At 54.6% G+C, this 13,516-nt stretch overlaps 1 protein-coding gene across 1 annotated transcript; it reads left to right on the top strand.

Moving 5' to 3' along the window:
- The first annotated feature begins 299 nt into the window (after positions 1 to 299).
- On the top strand, positions 300 to 2,096 carry HOXC12 (homeobox C12). The gene is made up of 2 exons (XM_004583159.4): positions 300 to 996; positions 1,756 to 2,096. The coding sequence occupies exons 1-2, from the start codon at positions 396 to 398 to the stop codon at positions 1,992 to 1,994; spliced, it is 840 nt and encodes a 279-aa protein (XP_004583216.1). The 5' UTR covers positions 300 to 395; the 3' UTR covers positions 1,995 to 2,096.
- Positions 2,097 to 13,516: the final 11,420 nt, after the last annotated feature.

Genomic DNA, 13,516 nt, shown 5'->3' with positions numbered 1-13,516 from the left:
AAGGGGTGTAGGGGTGTAGGAGGATTTTGTGTTTTTTTTTTTTTTCTTTTGCATGGCTTTTTCCCTTTTGCCTCGTGTCGGGCGATGATTTCACTTCTCTGCGTTTGGTTTTATGTGATTGAAAAAAAAAAAGACAAAAAACAGAATTCAGCAAATTTAAAACTGCCCCAGCCCTTGGCCCTTCCTCCCCCACCCCCATCCGGAGCCCCCACCTGGGATTGGGGAAGTTGGAGTTGGTGCAGGGCGGGGGGGTGGGGGGAACCCGCTGTCCCCACCCCTCCCCCTGGCGGCCGCACCCACGTGAGCAGGGCGGCCAATGGGTGACCAGCACAGGTTTAACTATGTTTAATGTCAGATAGCAATAAAGTAGAAGCTGCCGGCCGGGCCCCGCGGAAATGGGCGAGCATAATCTCTTGAATCCCGGGTTTGTGGGGCCGCTGGTGAACATCCACACGGGAGACACCTTCTACTTCCCCAACTTTCGCGCGTCCGGGGCGCAGCTGCCCGGGCTGCCTTCGCTGTCCTACCCGCGCCGCGACAACGTGTGCTCGCTGCCCTGGCCGTCGGCTGAGCCGTGCAATGGCTACCCGCAGCCCTACCTCGGCAGCCCCGTGTCGCTCAACCCGCCCTTCGGCCGCACGTGCGAGCTGGCGCGCGTGGAGGACAGCAAGGCTTACTACCGGGAGCCGTGCGCCGAGGGCGCCGGTGGCAGCGCCCTGAAGCGCGAGGAACGCGGGCGCGACCCGGGCGCCGGACCCGGGGCGGCGCTGCTGCCGCTCGAGCCGTCGGGGCCGCCCGCGCTCGGCTTCAAGTACGACTACGGGGCAGGAGGCGGCGACGGCGGCACGGGACCCCCGCACGACCCGCCGTCTTGCCAGTCGCTGGAATCCGACTCGAGTTCATCCCTGCTCAACGAGGGCAACAAGGGCGCCGGCGCGGGCGACCCCGGCGGCTTGGTGTCGCCGTTGAACCCGGGCGGCGGGCTCTCGGCCAGCGGTAAGGACCTCGGCCAGAAGTCGTGCGCTGGTTTGAAATAGGGCTGCTCACCAAGCAGGCGGCCCAGCCGGGTAGGGACAGGGCGAGGGCCTCCTGGGGCTACAGAGTGGAGTGGAAAGTCATCATTTCTTTACAAAAGATGTGCGGGTGGTTCGTTGAGCCCTATAAACATGCAAATGTCCCCATTATAAAAAAAAAAAATGGGGAGATTTCCTTTTTCCCCTGGCTTGAGGCTACTGAGAAGGGGTATCCTTAACTGGGGGTTTCTCCAAGACTTGGGGCAAAGGGAGAAAGGACCCAGAGCTGGATGCTTGTTCTCCCTCCATGGGCCTTTGCACAAGTCCCCTATCACCTACCACTGTGGAGAAAGCTCCGGAACCAGGGAACTTCTGCCACTTGCTGATGCTGGGGTCAAGCTGTTTGCAGATCCAGCCATGAAGGATGTAGGAAGACAGGGCTGGAAAGTATGAAAGAAGAAAATAAGGGCGAGGGCAGGACGAGGAGAGAAGTGGTTGAAGCCTGGCAGGTCATCCTTCCTGGCAGCAGCAAGTGGTGTGTAGTGGCCAAAGTGGGAAACCAAGGAGTACTAGGACAGGATGAAGCTGTGGGTGGGGAAGCTACCTGGGGTGCCTTGCTGGCCTGGAGACTGAGGCCCAGGGCCAGTGGGAAAGGGTCTGGGGAAGGACACAGGGCGCAGGGTGCTGGGCTGGTCACCCCTTGATCCTCCCTGGCCAACCCGTCCGGTTCCTCTCCACCCAGGCGCGCCCTGGTACCCGATCCACAGCCGCTCACGGAAGAAGCGCAAGCCCTACTCAAAGCTGCAGCTGGCTGAGCTGGAGGGCGAGTTTTTGGTCAACGAGTTCATCACGCGCCAGCGCCGGAGGGAACTCTCGGACCGCTTGAATCTTAGTGACCAGCAGGTCAAGATTTGGTTTCAGAATCGGAGAATGAAGAAGAAAAGACTTCTGTTGAGAGAGCAAGCCCTCTCCTTCTTTTAAGGAAGGGGAGGGGGCAAGCCGCACAGGGTGCCAACCCCAGACTGAGCCTGTCCCTGGGCAGGGAGCAAAGGTGAGGGGCGCTGCCTGGGACACAGTCCACCTGCGTAGGATGCCCAGGTCTCTGGCAGGCCCTCCCTGGATGTCCTCTGATCTGTTTTTGTTCCTGGTTCCCTCCCACACCCCCACAGCAGGCCCTGCCAGGTCTCCAAGAGAAGGAAGAAGAAGGGAGAGCTGAGGCCCACAAGTTGTGGCGGGTGGCAGGGGCAGGCCAGGCGGAGAAGCTGGGAAGGGGCTGCTTGCTTTGCTGGTGGGTGAGTGAGTGGGAGTCCAGCAACCAGGGTCTGGAGAGGCCTCAGACACCCCCGCTTTCTCCACTTACCTTCCAGCGCCTGATTTTCTATCTTGGGAGAGCAGACAAGGGTGGAAGATGGTAAAACCCAGTCACCCAAACTCCTGCTGTAGTAGGGTATGGAGAACTTGGAAGGGAGGTAGGAACAAGAGCTCTGAGACGATCAGCTGGAGAGAAAGGGGTGAGGCTGGGTGTAGAGGGTGCTGGGAGAGTTGGGGGTCAGCCCTGCTCAGAATCCAGAAATGGGGCAGGTCCGGGGCCTCCAGGTCTAGATACAGGGGGCGAGATACAGCGTTAGGCTGCAGACTAGGCCAGCAGCAGCCTTGCTTCCCCTCTAGGGCCAAGTGCTGCAAATCCTTCTGAATCCCCCACCCCAGTCCAATCCCAAGTTCCCTCTGCCCGCGCTGGGCGAACACCACTCACAGGTGTGATATACCAGAGCTCTGCCTGTCGCTGCTGCAGCCTCCTCCGCCGCCAGCGCCGGCTTTGGGGCCAGAGCCACAGCGAAGCTACCTTGGGGCCGTAAGCACCCCGCCAGCCCTAGTTGGCCCCTCCAGGAAGTCCAGCGGGATTGCAGGAGAGGCCCTGGTTGCTCGCCGCCCTGATTGACAGGGAGAGTTTGTAGCAGCCGCTGGCAGGCGGCGGCCTCCTGGATTCTCCCTTCGCCGCTGGCGTTCACGGTCACGGCCGGCCGGAGCTGGACAGTGTAATTTACGAGGCGAGAGAAGAATCTGCCCTTAAAGGGGCTAACCGCGAAGGCTCCCCGGCTCAGCCCCGGTTTTTCCAAACTGGTGACAATGAAGGAGGGGGGCGCTGCAGTTCCCCACCCAACTCCTTTCTCCGGCCCCCACCCGTCCTGCAACAACGTCCTTTGTTTCTGGCCCTGCTGCCTTCGCCTTCCGCCCAGTGTAAGCCGGAGGACCGCAGAGGGAGGGGACGCATTGCTGGTGCCGGTTTGAGGCCACACAGCGGCAGCGGTATCTCCAGGCCGGAAGGCCTTTTATCTGTAGACTTCCCCTGCCCCCTTCATGCTCTAGACCTTCCCAGTGGATCCTGGGCTGGCTTCCAAAGGAGAGAGGGGATCCTTGAGAAAGCCCACCAACCTCCTGCACGCCACACTGTTTTTGTCCCCTTTTCCCACCAGGACTGCAGCCTTCCATGGGCGATGCTGTCTCACTCACTACCCCTTCCCCAAGTAACAGGCCTGAAAAAGATTGGGACAAACTCAGGTCAAGTGCAGCCTGAACACTGCAACTGATCTACTTCGGGGGAAAGGGGGTGAGTAAGGGCGCTCCCCATACTCTCAAACGACAATCCGCAATGCACTCCCCCATTCTTCCACCCACCAATACACAACTTCAAGTCCCTGAACGCTGCTGTGTGTGCAGAGGAATACACACACAGGTTGGCTGAGCCAACGGAGGCCCTGAGCGCATCCCAGTCTTCCCACTGCACTCCCTGGCACCCAGATAGCCTCACAGTTTTCCCCACCCACTGGAGGGAGCCATGCAGAGTCCCCCTCACCCCAGTGATGCACCTCCAAGTCCTCCCAGTACCAACCACCCTTCCCCACTCATGTGCACTTGTGTCACCTTCTTGTGAGTCTTAGCCATGGCTTCCACGCTGGTTCTGGGTATGAGCTACGATCCGCTTCCCCCCACTGGCCTGAACACCCATCTATTTACCCTACCCCTTCACACGCTGCCCTTCATCCTGGGCTGAGTGTGAGCTCTAGGGTGCTGAATTTAAACTCTACCATCTAGATATGACTCCCAGAACCTACCAGACAAGAGAGACATTAATACTCCCAAAGGAGTAGAGGACAAAGATATGCAATATTCTCTTCCCTTCACTTTGATCTGACTCTATGAGCTTCTCTGTCAACCTGTGTCCTGTTGTGTGTGTCTGTTGCTAGCTCCTAGTGTAACCCCCAAGGACAGTGCCCCCGCCTTCCTTTCTCGCTCTCTGTGGTATAGCCCCAGATTCCGACGTCTGTCTGTAGCACGTTTTTCCCTTTAGATGATCCTTGTCTGAAGTTGCTTCATCATATTAATAATAATTAAAATTGGCTTATGACGATGTGAGTTTTGAGAATGATTTTTAAAACTGGGGCCCCCACCCCTCACACAGAATAAAGACCTCAACCCCCTTGATGCTCCTCACCCTTTTAACTGCAGCTCAGGCAGATGATGAAAGTAATACCTGCATGATAAAAAAAAAAAAAAAGACTAGTTGGCAGGGGTGACAAAAATATTCAAGCCACCAAGATGTGTGCTGTCCCCATCTCCTAGCTCAGCCCTAAGCAGTGATGGGCAGGAGAAAATTGGGACAGTGCGTGAAGAGGAAGGAAGATGGGGTATTTTAAAGGAGCCATTGGTTTAGAAAAATCCATGTGGACAGCCTGGAGGAGGCAGAAAGCAGCTACAGGAAAGTGACAAGCAAAACTGGGCTAAGGGGTCCGGCACAGGTGGCCTAGCAGCAAAAGTCCTCACATCGCATGCGCCCCAGGATCCTATATGGACACCGGTTCTAATCCTGGTAGTCCCGCTTTCCGTCCAGCTCCCCGCTTGTGGCCTGGGATAGCCCAAAGCCTTGGGATCCTGCACCCATGTGGGAGACCTGGAAGAAGCTCCTGGATCCTGGCTTCAGATCAGCTCTATACCGGTCATTGTGGTCACTTGGGGAGTGAATCATCTTCCTTGCTGTCTCTCCTCCTCTCTGTAGATCTGACTTTGCTATTTAAAAAAAAAAAACTGGGCTAGGGACACCAGTGGTTAGAGCTGGGACACAGAGACAGTGCCCTGGTGCCCTGGGTGGGTGGGCAGGTGGAGGGGTGAGGTGGGTCAGGAATAGTTGAGTCCAGAGCTTCAACCTCTGTGATCCTTAATCCTTGTGATGGGACTTTGTATGCATGGCAAAGTGACCAGGAAGGGAGTGAAGAACCCTTGGAGTTGCTGCAAGAGGCTCCCTTCTGGAAGCCAGCGACCCCCTCGGGCCATTCCTGAAAGAGGCCCAGGTCAAGGCCAGTGTTCGGCAGCAGCTGTGCCCAGGAGCCGTAGGCACCTCCACCTCCCCCACTTCCCTGGGCGTAAGCTGCTCCCCCTCCCTCTGCTTCTGCTCCAAATCCCCCCCCCATCCTCCCTCCCCAGCATGCCTTCCAGCAGTCTGACTCCAGGTAGGGGAGGCTCCTTCAAATTCTTTCTCTACCCTCAGTGCTGCCTGCCAATCACAGCCACGCCTCCTGCAGTGAAATCTTGAGTTCCTTCCACTTTCTTATTCCTACCATTAGAGAAGATAACACATTTATCACACTCCTTTCTCCCTTTGCTTAATCCTGCCTGTTACACAAAAGTGAACAGGCAGGTTTGAGACCCCAAGCCTGCGGATCTTGATAAAAACGCCAGCTGGCGGCAGGAGAGGGGCTGTGGCGGTGGGAAGACCGGAGCTGTGGGGAGGGGCCTGCAGGAGGCTTCTGGGTTTGAATGCTAGGGAGAGGGAGGGTGTGTCTGAATCCCAGGGAGTTCAAGGCAAAAGCCACTTCCTAGGATGCGTCTATACAGCAGGACTGCACTGTAGATGTGTTTCTGGTTTTCAGATGAGGGCGAATTTAGATTGTGAATCAATCCATAGCCCTGATGTTATGCTCTGAATTTATCCTGCAAGGCACACTTGATTTTTTTAGGGAGAAGGCACCTTGTTGGGTAGTTCCATGCAGACCTCTGAACTCACCAAGCTGTCGGAGAGGGAAGAATCGTAACCGTTTCTTCCCTACCAGAAAGCAACCACTTGGGTGGCCTGGCCCAAGAGGAAGTCAGGGTTGGAACTAGGTACCAACACATAGGACTGAGATGAGCGCGCTGGGCCAGGCTGTGACTTCGGCCGCTGCCTAGAGCAAACTGATCAGCGAAGCCCCCAAACCGTGGCTTATTGTGTTCACTTTAAGACAAAGCACCACCTGAGTGTCTCTAAGTAGATCTTCAGGGACAAAAAAAGAGAAGAGTTATCTGGGTGATTTAGATCGCAGGCCATTCGGCTGTTTCGTGCCTCAGATGTTCTGTGTTTGGACCAGGACTCCCTAGGCGGTTATTTGGTTATTTTGCTCCCCAGGCACGCTAAACTTGGGTCCTGAAAGCCACCATCTAGAGGGCAGGAGATGGGCCAGCAGTCGGGGTTCTGTGGTGCTAATGGAGTCGGAGAGAAGGTGCAATCAATTGGCTTAGACACAGAACGGATCTGGGACCAGAGGTCCCCTCTTCCCCCATCTGCCAACAATGCAAACCTCTGGGACCATCCCTCTAGTCCACCCTCCCCACTCCTGGTCCAAAGAAAGCGGGAGTGGGTTTTCAGCTACAGGCGGCCCGTGGAACTCAGAGCCGCCAGACCTCTCTGCGCCGTGGGCATCGGGAAAGTGTGAGCATAATTGAGCACAAGGTAAACGCCGAGGACTCCTGGGTCGTGCAACCGCTCCTAAACCGCATCCGTGTCGCGTAGGAGCCGCAGGTTTTCCGCGGAGTGGCTTACGGTTGGCGCCCGCGGCTCTCCGCCATAGTCCGGCGTTGTTGTCTGCATTTGCAAGTCTGGGGAGGCCCCGAGACAAAGGCGGACGGGCGACTGGTTCAGGACGCGGGCGCCGGGGCCACTCCCCCGATTCACGCCCCTGCGCCCGGGCGTCCTTGGTGCTGGAACCCCTTGGCGGTGGCTCTGAGACTGACCCAATCCCAATTTCTCCGCGTCTGTCTGGGTCCGACTCAGATCCTCCACCTCACTCCAGGATCCCTAGGGAGAGGAAACTGGCGTCCCCACAGCGCAGGCTGATCCGAACAGCTCCGCTGCTCTGCTCGGGTTGTCGCCAGGCCCCCGGAGAAACGGGATGACCCCTGCTGGTCAGAGCCGAAGAGGCTGCCCGGCTGAGACCTGGGCCCGCCCAGTCTTTCGTCCCGGGTCATCCTAGGCATGGTGGACGCCTTTCCGCCAGGAAGTTTGTTGGGAGACCTTAGAGTGCAGCGCAGAGCCCAGGCGTTGCCTGGACTGCAGGAACAGCACCTGCCTTCTAATGCTTTCCCGCAGCCGGGCACGCGGTGTCCCCACAGCCGCAGCCGTTCTCGCGCCAGGCACCCGGTCTCTGGCAGCTCTGCCCCAGGGCTCCTGAGGCCTTTGCCGGCAGCTGGGGCCGGGCACTGCAGCCAAGAAATGAAATCAAATACAGCCGCACTCCTGGCGAGTGTGGATTCACTCCTTGCCAGAGGGTAACTTCTCTTCTAAGCCCGAGCCACTTGCTCTTTTGTTAGCTTGCCTGACCCAGCATAGGTCCTGATGATGGAGCTCACCATCAGTCCTTTCTAGAAACGCTCTGTAAAAGGTGCAAGCCCACATGGAAGCTTGCAGTAGACGGTCCCACCTTGCTGCTACCACCATAGCCCATTTACTGTGGCAATTTCAAATGCACAGATGCTTATTTATATAACAGGTACATCTTTGGGAATGGAGAAGATCTTCTGTTAAAAAAAAAATCACTCAGAGACATTTTCGTGTGTGCCTGGGAAAGCAAACTATCAGGAAAAGATTTATACAACACAAGCCCACTTATGACATGTTTATTTACATATATGAAACATTACATGTGCATGTACCACCCCAACACACACCCAGAATGTTCAGTCCTAAGTATGCAGGGCTACATGTAGGCATACACTCTAGAACGCCTATAAAATCAGTGCACAGAAATGCATGCAGTTATTAATAGATTCACATTTAAAATGACTCAAAAAATATATTGTATCTTATCACACCCAGAATGCCAGTGCATTAAAAATAAATGCTGCAAATTATTTTTGTATGCATGGTATGTGCATTCCCAAATATGATGGGAGGACATATTTGGGATTCGCAGGTCATATTTATAATACACATCTCTGACTATCACACAAACAATGACAGGAGGCTGCCAGGCGCAAGCAATGGCAGGCTCCATCTGTTGAGTTTTCTCCCCTCTTATGCATTTCTGTTGGTTCTCCTGGTCTTCCTAAGCCTTCTTCTGGCTTAGAAAGTGTATTAGTGTGCGATCTTCCTAGCTCTAGTCCCCTAATGCATTTTTCCTCTCCAGCCGGGGGGCAGGGTGGTGGTGGGGGTGCAGTCTGCAGTTGGAGTTCAGCCCTGTTTGTGGCAGGGTCCCGCTGCTGCACCATCCCGCCTGTATGGAGCCAGCAATGTGTAATGAGGTTCCACATGGTGATGGAGGTGATGCATAAATCTTAGGGAGTCCCTCGGGAAAGGCAGCGGGGCACAGGGCTCTGGCTTAGGTGTGGAAGAGACAGTTTGGTTTCTGGGTGTGTGCTGGAAACCCTTGGAATCCCAAAAGCTTAGGATTTGGGGTGAAGTTTTTTTTGTTTGTTTGTTTGTTTGTTCATGTATTTTCAAATCTTGAGTCAAAGGCTGGACCTGGGCTTTGCTCAAATATAGGAGCAGTTAGAGGTGCAAAGCCCTGGGATCTTTTCAGACTACAACACCCATCCGTAACTGAGTCTACACAAGCTGCAGTAAATGGCTCACTCTCCAACTCAAGCTTGTTGGCTTGCTTTGTTTCTTTTCCCACAAAATTTATTCTCAACTTCCCACGTTTGAAGGAATCTCTTTTCTGGCCTTGAGCTAACTCTTTTGGTTCCCTAAAAATCTGTCCTACTTGAGTCCTTCCTTAGCAACTAAAGGTCCCAGGGACACGTGTGGATGGAAAAAATTCTTAGAGCATACTCACAGCTAGCAGATATTGTTTATGAGTCCACGGGTTCCACATAGACTCGGCCATATTTTACAGTCCAAAGAAATCAATTAATTAGGCCTCCCAGTCCCCCTGTCCGCCACGCAATTCGGCTGCTCGGCTGAGCGAGGCGCCGCGCGCGCGGAGATGGATGTGCGTGGCCAGCTCGCTGGTCTTGTTAACAAGCCTCGTCATAAAGATGGAGATGATAAGGGAAGCGTGGAAGCTTGGCAGCCGCGAGCAGGGGGGCTCCAAGGGTCAGCCTCGCGCCAGTGGGTAGCGGCTGAGTGGGCCACGGCTGCCCTGGTGGGCCCAGGCTCGCCCTGTTCATCGGTCTGGCGGCATTCACGCTGTGAGCTGGCATCCGGAAAATCCCTCCTGCTCTGAGTTTCCTGGGCTTGTCTCTTTCCTTCATGGGGCCCCAAATCAGATTTCTTAAAAAGCAAAAATAGATCAGTATCTTCGGCGAGTGCCTGCCTTGTTGCCTGCCACGTTAGTGGGGAACCTACTGTTCTCTTGACCTCTTTTTGCTGCGTTTCTCTCTGCGTGGCTCCTTTCATCTCTGTCTGATGCTCTGTCCCACCCCACTCTCTCTTTCTGTGGCTTCACAGTGACTTTTTCTACCAGATTGCTGCTGCCTCAGGCCCTGGTGAGCTTGCAAAAAAAAAATGCATTATTATTATTATACGAATACCCCTTGGTTATTATACAAATACCCCTTGGGAGACTAAACACCCCCCAAAATGCTAGGTCCAATGAAAATAAAGTTTCTTAAAAAAAAAAAAAAGAAAAGAAAAGAAAATCTTGGGTGTAATTGCTGGTTTGGGTTGCACCACTTAATTGTGTTTATTCTTGTTGATGTGCATATTTAACACACAGATATTGATACGAACTAAAGAGCATGGAGGGAATTAATTTTATTTTTATAGTCATCTATTAAGCTCGGAAGATGATCTGAGGCCCCTTTAAAGGGACCAAAAGAGGGAGTTGAAGGAGTGAGAGAGAAAGGGGGGAGGGGGAAATATGACTGAAGGGGAACAAAGATCTTTGCCTGAAGAAACAATGTAACACGAGACAGAACTATAAAGTCTGGGAATGTAAGAACTGGGGACTCTCTCTCAGCTTCCCCCGTTTGGAATCCTGTCCCCCTCGCTTCCTGCCGAATTCCCGACCCTGACTCCATAATGGTATTCAAGGAAGAATTCATACAATTATCCAGATAATTGTAGGGGGAAAGAGAGAAAGCATTTGCCTTTTATTATCTGATTCTCTCTGGTGCCTGCATAGTGGAGGAGGAGGCAGCAGAGAAGGAGGGGCGGGGTGGATATGGAATATGGAGGAAAAGGGGTGATGGGGTCTCCCAGGAGCACCCCCTCAGCCCTGAAAAATGGCTGCTCCTGAATCCAAGAGGCCGCAGGCAGGAGCTTAGTGACAACAACTGATCCTCTAGTTGAGGATCCAGGCTGGAGGGCTCCCTTGTAATCTCATTTTTCCCAGATATTTGCTTGGCTTCACTTTTTCGACACAACTCTGCCTCCTCTAGTATTGTAATCATCACGAGTAAGTGGATGATGGATAATTACAGGGGTGTCAATGATATGATTTTATAGTCGTCGCCGAAGATATGATTAGAGTTCATGTTGGAGGCTGGGAGGCAGCAGGAGGAGGTGAGGCGGTGAGGCCCTGACAGTCTCCCCCTGTCCTGTTGTTACTTGTATGTGCTTCTTCAGAAATCCCTAATTGTCTACAGTCCCTCCCCGTGGCCTAAGGGAGACCTCAGGGGCTTTAGGGAGCTCAAGTTCCAGGGAAGAGCGAACAACCATCTAGGACGCGCACTCTGGGTCATCCTGGTGCAGTAGGCTCTGCTCTCCCACCAACCACCGCCACTGCCACCACCAACAGCCCAAGGCCTGTAAGGAAGGTCAAAGAGACTAGACAGGTGAACTTGCATTTTATCAAAACCAAGTTCACTGTCCTCTTTAAGTGGGCAGCCCGACCCTTTGGCTTCCAAATTGGCCTTGGTTCCTGCACCCTTCTTCCCTAAAGTACACCTAGGTGGGTGGCAGCACCAGCCAGGTTAGGCCCCCCATGGAGGTCAGTTCGGATGTAGATGGTGGTGAGATTGAAGGCTGTGGGGGAAAAGAGAGAGAGACCCCCATAGAGGCAGAAATGAAGGCAAGTGGGCATTGGGGGGAAACGGTGACACTAGCTGGCATGAATAAAAAGAAAGGAGATGGGTGAAAACAAAGGAAGGAAATCCAAAGGGAAGGCTGCAGGGGAGAAGGGGAGTGTGGGAAAGGGGGTAAATGGAAAGAAGAAAAGAAGAGCGACTGAAAGGGAAAGTGGAGGGAGGGACGCAGGGAGGGCGGCGGAGGCCAGGGTCCGGTGGTGGCTCTGGCGCTGCCTGGCTGACTGTAGCAGTCTGGGTGGGCGGGGGCGCCACGACAAAGTGAAGGTCAAGTTAGCATCGTACCTTATAAGGAAGGCGTCGGTCCATTTCAGCAGCCTTTCTCCCCGCCAGGACCAGCCCCAGCATTTCTGGTCTTGTAAACACTGGACTCTTCAGGGGCCTTAAAAAAAAAGACTCCCCTCCTTCCTTTATTGGGGGTGAACTGACGCCGCCGGGAAGCTGCAGACGGAGAAGTCAGCTCAGGAAGACTCCAGGAAACTTTTTTCTTCTCTCTCTCTCTCTCTCTCTCTCTCTCTCTCTCTCTCAGATCCCTGCCAGCTGCACCCCCCCCACCCCCGCCGCTTCCTCCCCCTGCACGCCTTCTCTCCCCTCCCCCAACCACTCCAATCTCCAGGTTTTGCCGAGTTTTTCTCTTCGGTCTCTAACTCTCCGTATCTGCACCCCACACCCCCACCCCGTCCCGCGGCATACATCCACATCTGAATCCGCTTCCATTCCTCCGTGAAGCACAGCGGGATCTAAGAATCGGAGAGAAAATTAAACATCCTAAAGAAAAAGTTCGATTACAGCTTAAGTAACTGACTCTTACGGTTTCCCTTCAGCAAACCAAGTCGGTGCGTTCGGTAAGAAGTGAGGCAGCAGGCCTGGGAGGGCTGGTGCGGTAGGAGAGTCGGACGTGTTTATTTCTCAGCTCCAGAGGTGGAAAGAAAGGAGGAGAAGGGAAATGCGAGGGTCGGGTTTTCACCAGGAGACTGGCAAAGGAAGAACTGCAGCCCTTAGGGCCCCAATGGAGCGCCGAGCAAGCTCCGTGCAGGCCGAGGGTGTCGCTGGCTGGAGAAGCTGGGATATTAGATATGCGTCCATCTGGGAACCGGGAAGGCGGGAATACAGGGAAGCAAGAGCGAGGCAGAGCGGCCAACAGGCAGCAATCCCGAAAGCTAGCCGAGGAGTGGCAGCCCGCCGGCCGCAGCAGGCTGGGTAGCCGGCAGGCTCCCGGAGGAAGCAGCCGGGCCCAGCATCCAGGATCCTTTCTCCCTCCGCGCCCCCCCGCCACGTGTAGCTCTGGTGCTAGAAAGAGAGAATGGGGGGGAGGTCGAGAGGAGGCATTACGTGTGTGCGGGGATTTCTACTAGGGACTTTTTTCTCCTGGAATCCTCTGGGCCTGAGATTCTTCCTCTTTGCTTTTTTAAGGCCTCATTTTGCTATTTTTTCCCCCCATTAGAAATTCTAATGGCTAGGGAAGAGAAGGATGCTGACAAAGTGATGGCGGGAGGGATTCTGGCTAAATCCGAGGCTTCAAAAGCCTCTAGTCTTTGTCGGCTCTAGTTTCCCCAACTGGAGAACTACCCAGTGGACATTACCATCCCCTCGAGTCACCTACCTGACTGAGCAGGGGGCCCGGGGCCAGGGTGGGTTGCAGCCAGCAGCAGCAGGCAGATACCATCAGTAGAGGTTCCAAGTTCCCCATCACCACCACCACCAGCAGCACCACCATGCTGTCTGTCCATAGTTCTCCCACCACCGCTGCCCTTGGATTCTGCTAATGAGAAACAAAAGGGGAGGATTTGGTGATTTCTGGTTGTGTTAAAGGATCCTGGCTTTCAGAGAGCCTGTGATCCTAAGATCTAAGGTGATAAGTCTCTCTCTCTCTCTCTCTTAGACATTTAGTCTGGGCAAAGGGCCACTTATGTCACAAAGTGCCTGGGCTCCAGGGCCTGAGGGGGCAGCCTGGTCTGGGGGACAGTGGCTGTCAGGGCACCCCCAGGGAAGGCAGGGCAGGTGCGCCTGGGAAGTAGCTGGAGTTGCGTGGTTGAAGTGGGACTGGGATGCATGCTGCTGGGGCGTGGGAAAGATAGAGATAGGCAGATCCTGCCTCCCCAAAATGTTCTCCCCATCTATGACAGAAAGCTGGCAGGCACTTGGGGAGTTGAGGATTTGCTGAAATTGGGGAAGGGCCACACACCCCTCACGGTGCAGGCAGAGGCTGAGTGGGGTACTTTGGGCGGACA

Source organism: Ochotona princeps, chromosome 15 (genome assembly GCF_030435755.1).
Source record: "Ochotona princeps isolate mOchPri1 chromosome 15, mOchPri1.hap1, whole genome shotgun sequence".
NCBI classification, from domain to species: Eukaryota; Metazoa; Chordata; class Mammalia; order Lagomorpha; family Ochotonidae; genus Ochotona; species Ochotona princeps.
This window is presented reverse-complemented; position numbering and strand designations above follow the sequence as displayed.